Source organism: Oncorhynchus kisutch, linkage group LG22 (genome assembly GCF_002021735.2).
Source record: "Oncorhynchus kisutch isolate 150728-3 linkage group LG22, Okis_V2, whole genome shotgun sequence".
NCBI classification, from domain to species: domain Eukaryota; kingdom Metazoa; phylum Chordata; class Actinopteri; order Salmoniformes; family Salmonidae; genus Oncorhynchus; species Oncorhynchus kisutch.
In genome coordinates this window covers 34,085,614-34,100,040 of record NC_034195.2, presented here as the reverse complement: position 1 = coordinate 34,100,040, position 14,427 = coordinate 34,085,614, and the positions used below count along the sequence as shown (strand labels likewise).

At 39.7% G+C, this 14,427-nt stretch overlaps 1 protein-coding gene across 1 annotated transcript in view; it reads left to right on the top strand.

Moving 5' to 3' along the window:
- LOC109867335 (CD44 antigen) overlaps positions 1 to 14,427 on the top strand; it is a 36,690-nt gene that overhangs the window by 11,662 nt on the left and 10,601 nt on the right. The window contains exons 2-4 of the mRNA XM_020456446.2: positions 2,383 to 2,554; positions 5,068 to 5,207; positions 5,401 to 5,499. Coding sequence (XP_020312035.1) covers positions 2,383 to 2,554; positions 5,068 to 5,207; positions 5,401 to 5,499 — 411 coding nt within the window. The remainder of the gene's footprint in view (positions 1 to 2,382; positions 2,555 to 5,067; positions 5,208 to 5,400; positions 5,500 to 14,427) is intronic.

Below are 14,427 nucleotides of genomic sequence, written 5' to 3'. Positions count from 1 at the left end.
CTCCGTCCCAGTCTCAGGTCTTTTGCAGACTCCATCAGGTTTTCTTCCAGAATGGTCCTGTATTTGGCTCCATCCATCTTCCCATCAATTTTAACCATCTTCCCTGTCCCTGCTGAAGAAAAGCAGGCCCAAACCATGATGCTGCCACCACCATGTTTGACAGTGGGGATGGTGTGTTCAGGGTGATGAGCTGTGTTGCTTTTACGCCAAACATAACGTTTTGCATTGTTGCCAAAAAGTTCAATTTTGGTTTCATCTGACCAGAGCACCTTCTTCCACATGTTTGGTGTGTCTCCCAGGTGGCTTGTGGCAAACTTTAAACAACACTTTTTATGGATATCTTTAAGAAATGGCTTTCTTCTTGCCACTCTTCCATAAAGGCCAGATTTGTGCAATATATGACTGATTGTTGTCCTATGGACAGAGTCTCCCACCTCAGCTGTAGATCTCTGCAGTTCATCCAGAGTGATCATGGGCCTCTTGGCTGCATCTCTGATCAGTCTTCTCCTTGTATGAGCTGAAAGTTTAGAGGGACGGCCAGGTCTTGGTAGATTTGCAGTGGTCTGATACTCCTTCCATTTCAATATTATCGCTTGCACAGTGCTCCTTGGGATGTTTAAAGCTTGGGAAATCTTTTTGTATCCAAATCCGGCTTTAAACTTCTTCACAACAGTATCTCGGACCTGCCTGGTGTGTTCCTTGTTCTTCATGATGCTCTCTGCACTTTTAACGGACCTCTGAGACTATCACAGTGCAGGTGCATTTATACGGAGACTTGAGTACACACAGGTGGATTGTATTTATCATCATTAGTCATTTAGGTCAACATTGGATCATTCAGAGATCCTCACTGAACTTCTGGAGAGAGTTTGCTGCACTGAAAGTAAAGGGGCTGAATAATTTTGCACGCCCAATTTTTCAGTTTTGGATTTGTTAAAAAAGTTTGAAATATCCAATAAATGTCATTCCACTTCATGATTGTGTCCCACTTGTTGTTGATTCTTCACAAAAATATATTTGTGTTTTACTTTCCATTAATTAAAAGAACATTTAAGAATTTTTCTTCGACTTTGACATTACAGAATATTTTCTGTAGATATTTGACAAAAAAATAAATCAATTTTAATCACACAACAACATGTGGAAAAAGTCAAGAGGTATGAGTACTTTCTGAATGCACTGTATGTTATAACCCTGAAGCGACAATAAGCAATGACATGACAGATAATCAGAAACTTGTGCTCATGATTTATGGTTGTGTGCATTCGTACATGTGCGTATGTGTGTGTGTGTTTACTCCAGTGAAAAAAAATATTGTGAAACAGAACCATTTTGAGGTTAAAACACATTATATGAGTGATATATTACATGATATCTTACAGCACTTAGACTGCATAGAAAGCATTCTGAAATGTAATAACTCATAGGAAAATGTATGAACATAACTAGCTTGAATACATTTGTAAGATGAGTTGTATTCGTCTGTATGCTGTCTATTGTTTAGGAGCATAGTCATATGTATGCTGAGTGACACAATGGCAATCAACGACCTCAAAAACGTTATAATGGCAGTTAGGGTTATTCAAATGTGCAAAATATGTTTAATTTCACAGTAAAACAGACTCAAAATAGGCCTCTACAAAGCCTTGTAAAACCAAGCATGAATGAACTGTAAAGAGACTATTAAAGGAAACTATTAAAGGAGACTATTAAACTATTAAAGGAGACTATTAAAGGACAAAGCTAACAGACATTACTATTTATATAGAGGCACTAAGGATATGATAGTGCTGGATAAATACTAGTACGTCAGAGCTACAGTGAGGTCACAACTGGTCCCATATTTGTCATTTACTGTTGGGTGATATACTAGAAGAACTAGCTACTGATTTCAGAGGTATTTCCCAAGACCCCTATTCAAAAACACTAAGTGTTAATTAAGAAGTTTTAGAAAAGCAACATAATTATGTCAGATTTCTTTTTCTGACGACAGGTGGTTGAAATTACATAATTACAAGGGAACTTGGCTTAGCTGTTTTACATTTTTCTTGTAAACCCAAATTTATGATGGGACAGTTATTGTGAATGCCAACTTTATTTCTAATGCCAGGAGGAAATTGATTTGTTTCACCCCATCTGTTTTGTTTGTCACCAGTTGGTCTTGTTGCTATGTACGTTGCTAGTAAATGCCTAGTTCTTTTCAAAACATATTGAAAAGTAACCTTTCTTCAACGTTGTGTTCTTTCATTTTCTTTGACGATGTCTAAATGTTAAACAGTTTTAAAATGTATAGTAAAAAAATGGCTGACATGCAGTCACAGTGTCTCACAGGTTGATTTCCTCAATACTAACCTCTCTCTCACCTTCTCTTCCTTTCCCCAGCTATAGTAAAGTCCCGTAGCTGCAGCCATGCTGGAGTGTTCCATGTGGAGGGAGAAGCTCGCTACTCGTTGACCTTTGGCTTGGCCAAGAACCTGTGTGAGAGCCTGGGCGGCACCATTGCCAGCAAGGAACAGGTCACCGAGGCCCACGCCCAAGGCCTAGAGACCTGTAGGTGAGGTCACACATCCATCTTTATGACTACACAGTGTCCTCTTAGGACTCACATGATGTGCTTTATCAATGGGTAAATAATTAAATGGAAATTAAATGGAAATCAGCAAAAGGACTCTGTAAGACTAAGTCACTGTTCCAATATCCACACGAGCGTACCATTTAGAATCAAGCAATCTACAGGACGTGTGTGATATGATAGCATGTATATTAAAATGGAAGTGTAAATCTTTCATGTGTTTTTTTATATGTAGTAGACTCCTTACTCATTGAATGACCTACTCTAAATTAAAACCAAAACGGTAATGGTCAAGAAATTGTATTATTATGTCAACTTTATTATGTTCCTTATCTCAACCTAAACACTTCTAGCAGTTTTGGTTGACTGTGTCAATATAAATGACTTTTTTACTACTTTACTGTTTAATCACCTATTTAGAAAAAGGACATCGCAAAAAGCAACAGCCGTGTGGTAGATTACACTGAACAAAAATATAAACGCAACATGTTAATTGTTGGTCCCATGTTTTGTGAGCTGAAATAAAAGATCCCAGAAATGTATCTTAAGCACACAATTTTTATTTACCTCAAATTTTCAATTTCAATGTTCAAATATCAATAAGCTTACCTTTCTAGGGTAGGCGTTCCGCTAGCGCAACCCCTCAACAACATTCCATTGAAAAGGCAGCGCGTGAAATTCAAAAATATTTTTTTTCAATATGTAACTTTCACACATTAACAAGTCCAATACAGCAAATGAAAGATAAACATCTTGTTAATCTACCCATCACGTCCAATTTAAAAAAATATTTACAGTGAAAGCACAACATATGATTATGTTAGGTCATAGCCAAGTAAAAAAAACACAGCCATTTTCCAGCCAAAGATAGGAGTCACAAAAAGCAGAAATAAATATATAATGAATAACTAACCTTTGATGATCTTCATCAGATGACACTCATAGGACATCATGTTACACAATACATGTATGTTTTGTTTGATAATGTGCATATTTATATCCAAAAATCTCAGTTTACATTGGCGCATTACGTGCAGTAATGTTTTGATTCCAAAAAATCTGGTGATTTTGCAGAAATACTCATAAGAAACATTGATAAAAGATTCAACTGTTATTCACTGTATTAAAGATAGACTTCTACTTAATGCAACCGCTGTGTCAGTATTCAAATAAACTTTACGGTAAAAGCATAATCTGAGAACGGCGCTCAGGGCCCAATCCAGCCAAAGAATTATCCGCCATGTTGGAGTCAACAGAAGTTAGAGATTACACTATAAATATTCACTTACCTTTGATGATCCTAATCAGAAGGCACTCCCAGGAATCCAAGTTCAACAATAAATGACTGATTTGTTCCATAAAGTTCCATAAAGTCCATCATTTATGTCCAAATAACCACTTGTTGTTAGTGTGTTCAGCCCAGTAATCCATCTTCATGAGGCGCGAGCACTTCGTCCAGACAAAAACTTTTAAAAATCCATTACAGGTCGTAGAAACAAGTCAAACAATGTATGGAATCAATCTTTAAGATGTTTTTAACGGAAATCAGCAATAAGGTTCCAACCGGAGAATTTTATTGTCTGAAGAAAAGCACTGGAACGAAAGCCCCAACTCTGTCGGGAGCGAGCCTGAGGCACTCTGCCATACCACTGATTCATTCAGCTCCCATTCCACCGGCCTCACAACCGCAGACCACATGTATGGCGTCGTGTGGGAGAGTGGTTTGCTCATGTCAATGGTGTGAACAGATTGTTCCTTGGTAGCGGTGGGGTTATGGTACGGGCATGCATAAACTATGGACAACGAACACATTTGCATTTTTTCAATGTCAAGAGATACCGTGAAGAGATCCTGAGGCCAATTGTCGTGCCATTCATCCCGCAACATAATTTCAGGGCTCCCAAGAGGTGCAGCGGTCTAAGGCATATCATCTCAGTGTAAGAGGCGTCACTGCAGTCCCTGGTTCGAATCCAGGCTGCATCACATCCGGCCGTGATTGAGAGTCTCATAGGGCAGCACACAATTGGCCCAGCATTGTCCAGGTTTGGCCGGGGTAGTCCGTCATTGTAAATCAGAATGTGTTCCTAACTGACTTGCCTTGTTGAATAAAGGTTCAATAAAAAATAATGATCATCATGTTTCAGCATGATATTGCATGGTCCCATGTCCCAGTTCTTCCTTGGCCTGCATACTCACCAGACATGTAACCTATTAAACATGTTTGGGATGCTCTCGGTCGACGAGTACGACAGCGTTTTCCAGTTCCCGCTAATATCCAGCAACTTTTCACAGACAATAAAGAGGAGTGGGACAACATTCCACAGGCCACAATCAACAGCATGATTAACTCTATGCAAAGGATATGTATCGTGCAGCATGAGGCAACTAGTGGTCACCATATAGTGACTAGTTTTCTGATCCATGCGCCTACATTTAAAAAAAAAGTTATCTGTGACGAACAGTCGTGAAATCCAAATGCTAATCTTTGATTTTAGATATGGTTGGATCAGCAACGGAAATACCACTATCCTCAGACAGAATGCCCATGTTAACTGTGCCAAGAACATGACAGGAGTCTTCTTCCACCATGACACTCCAGACCAACCCTTTGATGCCTTCTGTTTCAATGCATCAGGTGAGTTTTTCTTTTTCATAGTTCATATTGACCAGGTTTGGCATGAGAACAGAGCCCTTTGAGAGACAATCACTTAAACACTTGTACATCTTAATGACTCTTGCAATTCTTAGAACTTGAACTGTAAACAAATGCTGGAGGCAATTACACATTTGTACTTCATTTCTGATCCATGATCCCCCCCCCCCCATAGATTTGTCTATGAAGAACTGTGATTTGGCCATCAATCCTGATTCAACAGGACCAGAGAGTGTTCAGGTGACAGATGGAGACCTTTCTTCTGATGCTGCAGGTCAGTCCCGTCTTTTTCACCATCTACATTATCAACCCCACAATCAATAGAATCAACAAAATCATGACATTTTCCATCTCCTCTGTATTTCATACAGTATGCCAGTCTACGGCTACACTATCTAATAAGCAAGCCTTGTCCGAGCCCGTAGGGGCAGGAGCCTCCTGATTCTGTAGCATATGACAGCTTTCTAGTACAAGTACACCCCCTGGACAGGACGCTAGTCTGTCACAAGGTTTACACTATCGCTTAAGACCTGTGGATCTTTACAATACTCTCTTTTTGTTTACAAGGCCCTACATCATAAACTTCTGTCATATCTAACTTTGCTGTTGAAGTATAGACACCTGCGTTGCCTAACCCATTGGTTAACTCTTGAGGTTAAATCTGCTTTTATTTTACATGCTGTATTGCTAGATCAAAATTCTAAATACATTTCATATTGATGTTCTGATGCCGTTTGGGCAAGTTAAAGTATTGATCTGGGAATTATTTGTGGAGGAATATTATTACATATATTGGCATACTTCTATATATATATGTCAATAACAAAAGTTTATCTCAATACTTTGTTATATACCCTTTGTTGGCAATGACAGGGGTCAAACGTTTTCTGTAAGTCTTCACAAGGTTTTCACACATGGTTGCTGGTATTTTGGCCCATTCCTCCATGCAGATCTCATCTAGAGCAGTGATGTTTTGAGGCTGTTGCTGGGCAACACGGACATTCAACTCGCTCCAAATATTTTCTATGGGGTTGAGATCTGGAGACTGGCTAGGCCACTCCAGGACCTTGAAATGCTTCTTACGAAGCCACTCCTTCGTTGCCCGGGTGGTGTGTTTGGGATCATTGTCATGCTGAAAGACCCAGCCACGTTTCATCTTCAATGCCCTTGCTGATGGTAGGCTTTGTTACTTTGGTCCCAGCTCTCTGCAGGTCATTCACTAGGTCCCCCTTGTGGTTCTGGGATTTTTGCTCACCGTTATTTTGATCATTTTGACCCCACGGGGTGAGATCTTGCGTGGAGCCACAGATCGAGGGAGATTATCAGTGGTCTTGTATGTCTTCCATTTCCTAATAATTGCTAACACAGTTGATTTCTTCAAACCAAGCTGCTTACCTATTGCAGATTCAGTCTTCCCAGCCTGGTGCAGGTCTACAATTTTGTTTCTGGTGTCCTTTGACAGCTCTTTGGTCTTGGCCATAGTGGAGTTTGGAGTGTGACTGTTTGAGGTTGTGGACAGGTGTCTTTTATACTGATAACAAGTTCAAACAGGTGCCATTAATACAGGTAACGAGTGGAGGACAGAGGAGCCTCTTAATACATGGCCCCACACGTACCTCTAGGGGTACCATCCCCCACTGCTCAACTGACACAGTGGCGCACAGAACGCAAAAATATTCTTAGAAATATTTAACCTCCACACATTAACAAGTCCAATAGCTCAAATGAAAGATAAACACCTTGTTCATCTAGCCAGCAAGTCAGATTTCTAAAATGTTTTACGGCGAAAACATAGCACATATTTATGTCAAACCACCACCAAAAGATAGGCTAATTTACATAGCCATTTTGTAGAACAATAGATGCAATCACAAAAGCAGGATTAAAAGAAAAATAATTCACTAACCTTTTGAAAATCTTCATCAGATGACAGGAATAGGACATGTTATACAGTACATTTATGTTTTTTTCAATAATATGCCATTTATATCCATAAATCACAGTTTACATTGAACGTCATGTTCAAAAAATGCTACTACAATGTCCGGAGAAATTATGATAACTCTGCCAGATAACAGAAATACACATCATAAACGTTGACTAAATATACATGTTCTACATATAGTTAGAAAGATACACTTCTTCTTAATAAAACAGCTGTGTTACATTTATTTTTAACGTTACAGAATTCGTTCACTTGTCAATAATATGAGACGGCGCTCATAGATTAGCAATATGGCTTCGCTATTTCGGAGTCCACAGAAACACATAATAACCACATAAATATTCCCTTACCTTTGCCGTTGTTCGATCAGAAGTCGTGGAAGAAGTCATACTTACCAAAACCAGCGTTTGCCTTTCAAATGTGTGTCTTTGGGTTATCAAACGCGACTAATTTCGGCTGAAATGCACTCAAAATTCTATGGGTTGCGCATCAAAACTTCAAAATTACATATTATATGTCGACTAAACTGGTCAAAGTTCAGATTCGAGCTAAAACATGTTATAATCATACATAAAAATCCTTAGCCCGAAAGGACAAGCCTATCTCGTTTGGTGGATCTTGGAACAGAGAGAGAAAAAGGCCGAGGCGCGCACGTATTATTGCGTGACCCGAGGGTTTCTTGCCGCCAAAGGGTGAGGGAGCGCGCAATCTTCACAATGAAGCACCCCATTGAAAGAGGACATCGCGCTGAAGAGATAGGAACTGTTCCCAGATCTGTAGCTGGTTGGGAAGGGTGGGGGCGATGACGTCAAAGTTGGGCCAACTTTTCTGCTGACAGAAATGTTTAGAGTGTTTTCTATTCAATAATATTTATTATATGCATATATTAGCAATTATTTACAGATTTTTTGTCAGTTTACTATGGGCACGCATTCCTCCGAAGGGGGCAGTATTCTGCCATAGCCTTAACAGAAGAAGTTACAGGTCTGTGATCATTTAGCAGTATGTCCAATCGGAACCTGTCTAGGACACAGGTTCCGCTAACGGAACCCCCCCAACATTCCGCTGAAAAGGCAGCGCAGGAAAATCAAACATATTTTTCTGAAAGATTTAACAAGTCCATTAACAAGTCCAATACAGCAAATGAAAGATAAACATCTTGTTAATCTACCCATTGTGTCAGATTTTTTAAATGTTTTACAGCGAAGACACAACATATATTTGTGTTAGATCTCCACCAAATCCCAAAAAACACACAGCCATTTTTCCCAGCCAAAGATAGAGTCACAAAAGCAGAATTAGAGATAAAATGAAACACTAACCTGTGATAATCTTCATCAGATGACACTCATATGACATCATGTTACACAATACATTTATGTTTTGTTCGATAATATGAATATTTATATCCACAAACCTCGGTTTACATTGGCGCCATGTTCAGAAATGCCTCCAAAATATCCGGAGTAATTACAGAGAGCTACGTCAGATAACAGAAATACTCATCATAAACTTTGACGAAAGATACATGTTTTACATATAATTAAAGATACACTGGTTCTTAATGCAACCGCTGTGTCAGATTTTTAAAAACGTTACTGTCACACCCTGATCTTAGAATTCTTTGTTTTCTTTATTATTTTGGTTAGGTCAGGGTGTGACATGGGTGACGTATGTGTTTTTGTACTGTCTATGGATTTTGTGTGTTTACGGGGTTGTTTACCATCTAGGTGTTTGTGTATGTCTATGGTTGCCTAGATTGGTTCTCAGTTAGAGGCAGCTGTTTATCGTTGTCTCTGATTGGGAACCATATTTAGGCAGCCATCTTCTTTGGGTATTTCGTGGGTTATTTTCTATGTCTAGTTGCCAGATCATATTTGGATGTGAATAGGCGATGATTTGAAAATCAACCAGCCCCAGAATTTCCACTTCCTGTTTGGAAGTTTGCATGCCCTATGAGTTCTGTTATACTCACAGACATAATTCAAACAGTTTTAGAAACTTCAGAGTGTTTTCTATCCAATAGTAATAATAATATGCATATATTAGCATCTTGGACAGAGTAGGAGGCAGTTCACTATGGGCATGCCAATTCATCCAAAGTGAAAATGCTGCCCCCTATCCCTAAAAGGTTTTAATATAACTGCACTGTCCAATTTACAGTAGTTATTACTGAGAAAAAATACCATGCTATTGTTTGAGGAGAGCTCCTAACAACAAAACACTTTTTTCACCTCTATAGGTTTGATAAATTAACCTCTGAAGGTGAAATGTGTACTTACATTCTGAAATATTGCTCTGATTTATCATCCAAAGGGTCCCAGAGATATCATGAAGTGTTGTTTTGTTAGATAAAATCGTTTTTCATATCCTAAAAAGGTCCATATAGCATGCACGATCGATTTTGTATTTCCACTCGTTCAATTTGCAAAGAAAGGAATCTGAAAATCGAACCCTAAACGTTGTTTCAACCAGTCAAATCACTGTTGTATCTATTCCTCAGAGATCCTAGAATGTAACCAGACTTCACTATATCAGTAGGGGTGTAGTATATCCTATAGGACACCAAATCTGGTCAGAGACCGGTGCCTTCATGGCACAACGATGGCCCCATAGAAAATATTTGGAGCGAGTTGAAAGTCAGTGTTGCCCAGCAACAGCCCCAAAACATCACTGCTCTAGATGAGATCTGCATGGAGGAATGGGCCAACGAAAGTGTCACAATATATCAAATTGACATGAAAAATGACTCAATGTCCCCCTCAGGTGGCGAAGAAGTATAATACACCTAAACTAACAAAACCGGGCTGATAAACTGGCTGGTGTTCATGAGTTTATAAAACATGGTGGTCTTCACTTGATCGACTTTAACTTTGTCAAATAATCACCAATCTGGGTCAAACAAAGCTAGCTAGATAGGCAATGAGCTGGGCTTTACGGAAGTATCCGGAAACCCTGTATCTGGTCGCAAAATGTATTCAGAGTTATGAAGTTATGAAAACTGGTTGTTTTGCAAATGTTGAACTTATAATACGGCTACTAATACTGGAAAAGCTCAGTCAAAGTACAAGTATATAGATTATACGATATTCTTGCAGAAAAATATCATATGAATGCAAATGTCTTCTCCACGATTTGCCCAAATGTACCTGGGTGACTTCACACTAAATGTCATGTAGTTCGCTCATACTTCAAGTTATCCATCTGAAACTTTGCACATACACTGCTTCCATCTTGTGGACACTATCGGAATTACCAGAGTGATGGCTATAACAGTGATCTTTCTCTTGCATTTCAAAGATGGAGGTAAAAAAACACTGGTTGTTTTTTTCTTTGTATTTTCTTCTACCATATCTACTGTGTTATATTCTCCTACATTCAAATGGACATTTCGACAAATTTCAGTGTTTCCTTTCAGATGGTACCAAGAATATGCATATCCTTGCTTCAGGGCCTGAGCTACAGGCAGTTAGATTTGGGTATGTAATTTAGGCGTAAACAAAAGGGGGGCTATCAAATCAAATCAAATGTATTTATATAGCCCATCTTACATCAGCTGATATCTCAAAGTGCTGTACAGAAACCCAGCCTAAAACCCAAAACAGTAAGCAATGCAGGTGTAGAAGCACTGTAGCTAGGAAAAACTCCCTAGAAAGGCCAAAACCTTAAGAGGTTTTAAAACATTGAGGTCAGTCAACGCGGACATTTCAAGAACTTTGACAGTTCCTTCAAGTGCAGTGGAAAAACAATCAAGCGCTATGATGAAACTGGCTCTCATGAAGACCGCCACAGGAAAGGAAGACCCAGCGTTATCTCTGCTGCAGAGGATAAGTTCATTAGAGTTAACTGCACCTGAGAATACAGCCCAAATAAATGCTTCACAGAGTTCAAGTAACAGACACAACTGTTCAGAATAGAATGTGTGAATCATGCCTTCATGGTCAAATTGCTGCAAAGAAACCACTACTTACATTTTTTAAATTTAACCTTAATTTAATCTTTATTTAACTAGGCAAATCAGTAAAAAATACATTCTTATTTACAATGACGGCCTACACTGGCCAAACACAGACAACTCCCTATGGGCGCCTACTAAAGTTCACCAATAATAATAAGAGAATTGCTTGGGCCAAGAAACACAAGCAATGGACATTGGACCAGTGGAAATTGGTCTGGTGTCCTAACTAGATGTTTTTGCTTCTTTGTGAGACGCAGTGTAGGTGAACAGATGATCTACGCATGTGTAGTTCCCACAGTGAAGCATGAAGGAGGAGGTGTGATGATGTGGGGATGCTTTGCTTGTGACAGTGTTAGTGATTTATTTAGAATTCAAGGCACACTTAACCAGTATGGCTACAACAGCATTCAGGCGATGCTTAGTGGGACTGTCATTTGTATTTCAACAGGGCAATGACCCAACACAACAGTCAGGAAGTTAAAACTTGGTCTCAAATGGGTCTTCCAAATGGTCAATGACCCCAAGCCATACTTCAAAAGTTGTGGCATAATGGCTTAAGGACAAGAAAGTCAAGGTATTGGAGTGGCCATCACAAAGCCCTGACCTCAATCCTATAGAACATTAGTGGACAGAACTGAAAAAGCGTGTGCGAGCAAGGAGGCCTACAAACCTGACTCAGTTACACCAGCTCTGTCAGGAGGAATGGGACAAAATTCACCCAACTTATTGTGGGAAGCTTGTGGAAGGCTACCCAAAACATTTGACCCAAGTTATTAAACAATTTAAAGGCAGTGCTACCAAATACTAATTGAGTGTATGTAAACTTCTGACCCACTGGGAATGTGATGAAAGAAATGAAAGCTGAAATAAATCTGTAACGATTCTCGTCCTCTTCTTCTGACGAGGAGTAGCAAGGATCGGACCAAAATGCAGCGTGGTATGTATCCACAAGCTTTAATGAGAATGAATACAAAATACAAAAGAACAAGAGAATTACAATGAAAACCAAAACGATCCGGAATGGTGCAGACACTGAAACGGAAAAATAAACACCCACGAAACACAAGTGGGAAAAGGCTACCTAAGTATGATTCTCAATCAGAGACAACTAACGACACCTGCCTCTGATTGAGAACCATACCAGGCCAAATGCAAAAACACAACATAGAAAACGGAACATAGACAACCCACCCAACTCACGCCCTGACCATACTAAAACAAAGACATAACAAAGGAACTAAGGTCAGAACGTGAAAAAATCATCATCTCTTCAATTATTCTGACATTTCACATTCTTAAAATAAAGTGGTGATCCTAACTGACCTAAGACGAAATTTCTACTAGGATTAAATGTCAGGAATTGTGAAAAACTGAGTTTAATTGAATTTGGCTAAGGTATAAGTAAACTTCTGTCTTCAACTGTATGTTGACCTTGTGACAGTTGTGTTGTATGGGGAGGATGCTACGACACGTGACAATTGCACAAGGTAGGTGTTCACTACAATGAAATAACATAGCCTGGGGCTACACATAAACTTTCCCTCTCCACTGTGAGTCCTTCCTTCCAGTTACAAGAGACCATGGAACTGGATGCCACATGCCAGGATGCCATTCAACAGCCAAAATGCCATCTGGAAATTGTTGCCGTGCATTGTCCTCATATGTACCTATTTTGCTACCAACAATGGCTGGCCAGCCCATGAGGCACCTGAACTGGACTCACTTGAATCATGCATTGGTCTGGGAACCTGCAGTAATCCCAACATCCATATAAGAATTGACTGTGGCAGGGGATTGACTGTGAGATAGTGGTCTTTGTGCACCATGTTTGACAAGCTCCACCTCCTCTGCAACCCTTTTACTGTCCATCAAAGCCGAAGGATCACCTTCAAATGTACACTACCATTCAAAAGTTTGGGATGCTGACCTTCTAGGCAGAGTTCCTCTGCCCAGTGTCTGTGTTCCTTTGCCCATCTAATCTTTAATTTTTATTGGCTAGTCTGAGATATGGCTTTTTCTTTGCAACTCTGCCTAGAAGGCCAGCATCCCAGAGTCGCTTCTTCACTGTTGACGTTGAGACTGGTGTTTTGCGGGTACTATTTAATGAAGCTGCCAGTTGAGGACTTGTGAGGCGTCTGTTTCACAAACTAGACACTCTAATGTACTTGTCCTCTTGCTCAGTTGTGCACTGGGGCCTCCCACTCCTCTTTCTATTCTGGTTAGGGCCAGTTTGCTCTATTCTGTGAAGGGAGTAGTACACAGCGTGGTACGAGATCTTCAGTTTCTTGGCATTTTCTCACATGGAATAGCCTTCATTTCTCAGAACATGAATAGACTGACAAGTTTCAGAAGAAAGTTCTTGGTTTCTGGCCATTTTCAGCCTGTAATCGAACCCACAAATGCTGATGCTCCAGATACTCAACTAGTCTAAAGAAGGAGAGTTGTATTGCTTCTTTAATCAGAACAGTATTGCAAAAGGGTTTTTAAATGATCAGTTATCCTTTTAAAATGATCAACTTGGATTAGCAAACACAACGTGCCATTGGAACACAGGAGTGATTCTTGCTGATAATGGGCCTATGTAGATGATAATGTACATCTATGTAGATATTCCATTAAAAGTCTGTCGTTTCCAGCTACAATAGGTCATTTACAACATTAACAATGCCTAGACTGTATTTCTGATCAATTTGGTGTTATTTTAATGGACAAAAAATGTGCTTTTCTAAAACAAGGAAATTTCTTATTGACCCCAAACTTTTGAATGGTAGTGTATATGTGTGTGGAGCCGTGCTATGTCCCTCACAACCAACACTTTTTAGTCATAGTCTATGACCTAGCTACACTTTGACTAACCTCTAGGTAACCTGAGGTCACCCTCATGTCACTCTCCACATCTCCTGCTGGGCTTGCCCCAGTCTGTAATCAATGCCAACCACCCACAGTTAATATCGACAAAATTATAATCATACCTGACTTCCAAAGTAATATAAAATAAAAATGTGGGACGTGATCTGTAGGACCTTTTGCCACATTAAACTTAAAAAAACTCCCTCCAGAGGCCAACTATGCATTGGGAAGCTCTAAAGGCAAGTCTGTTTGTGACAGCCCTTTCACAGACTGTCCTTCACAACCAGAAAACCAACCGTTCCACTACTGGAGTATCCCCAGCATCATTCAGACTGAGATAACATTCCAGTTAGTCAAAGGGTCTCTTTGGTATGCAAGCAAACTGTAGAAATGGAAACGGATCACTCCACAACCCCAATACCCCGCCAGTCATACAGGAAGTACTACCC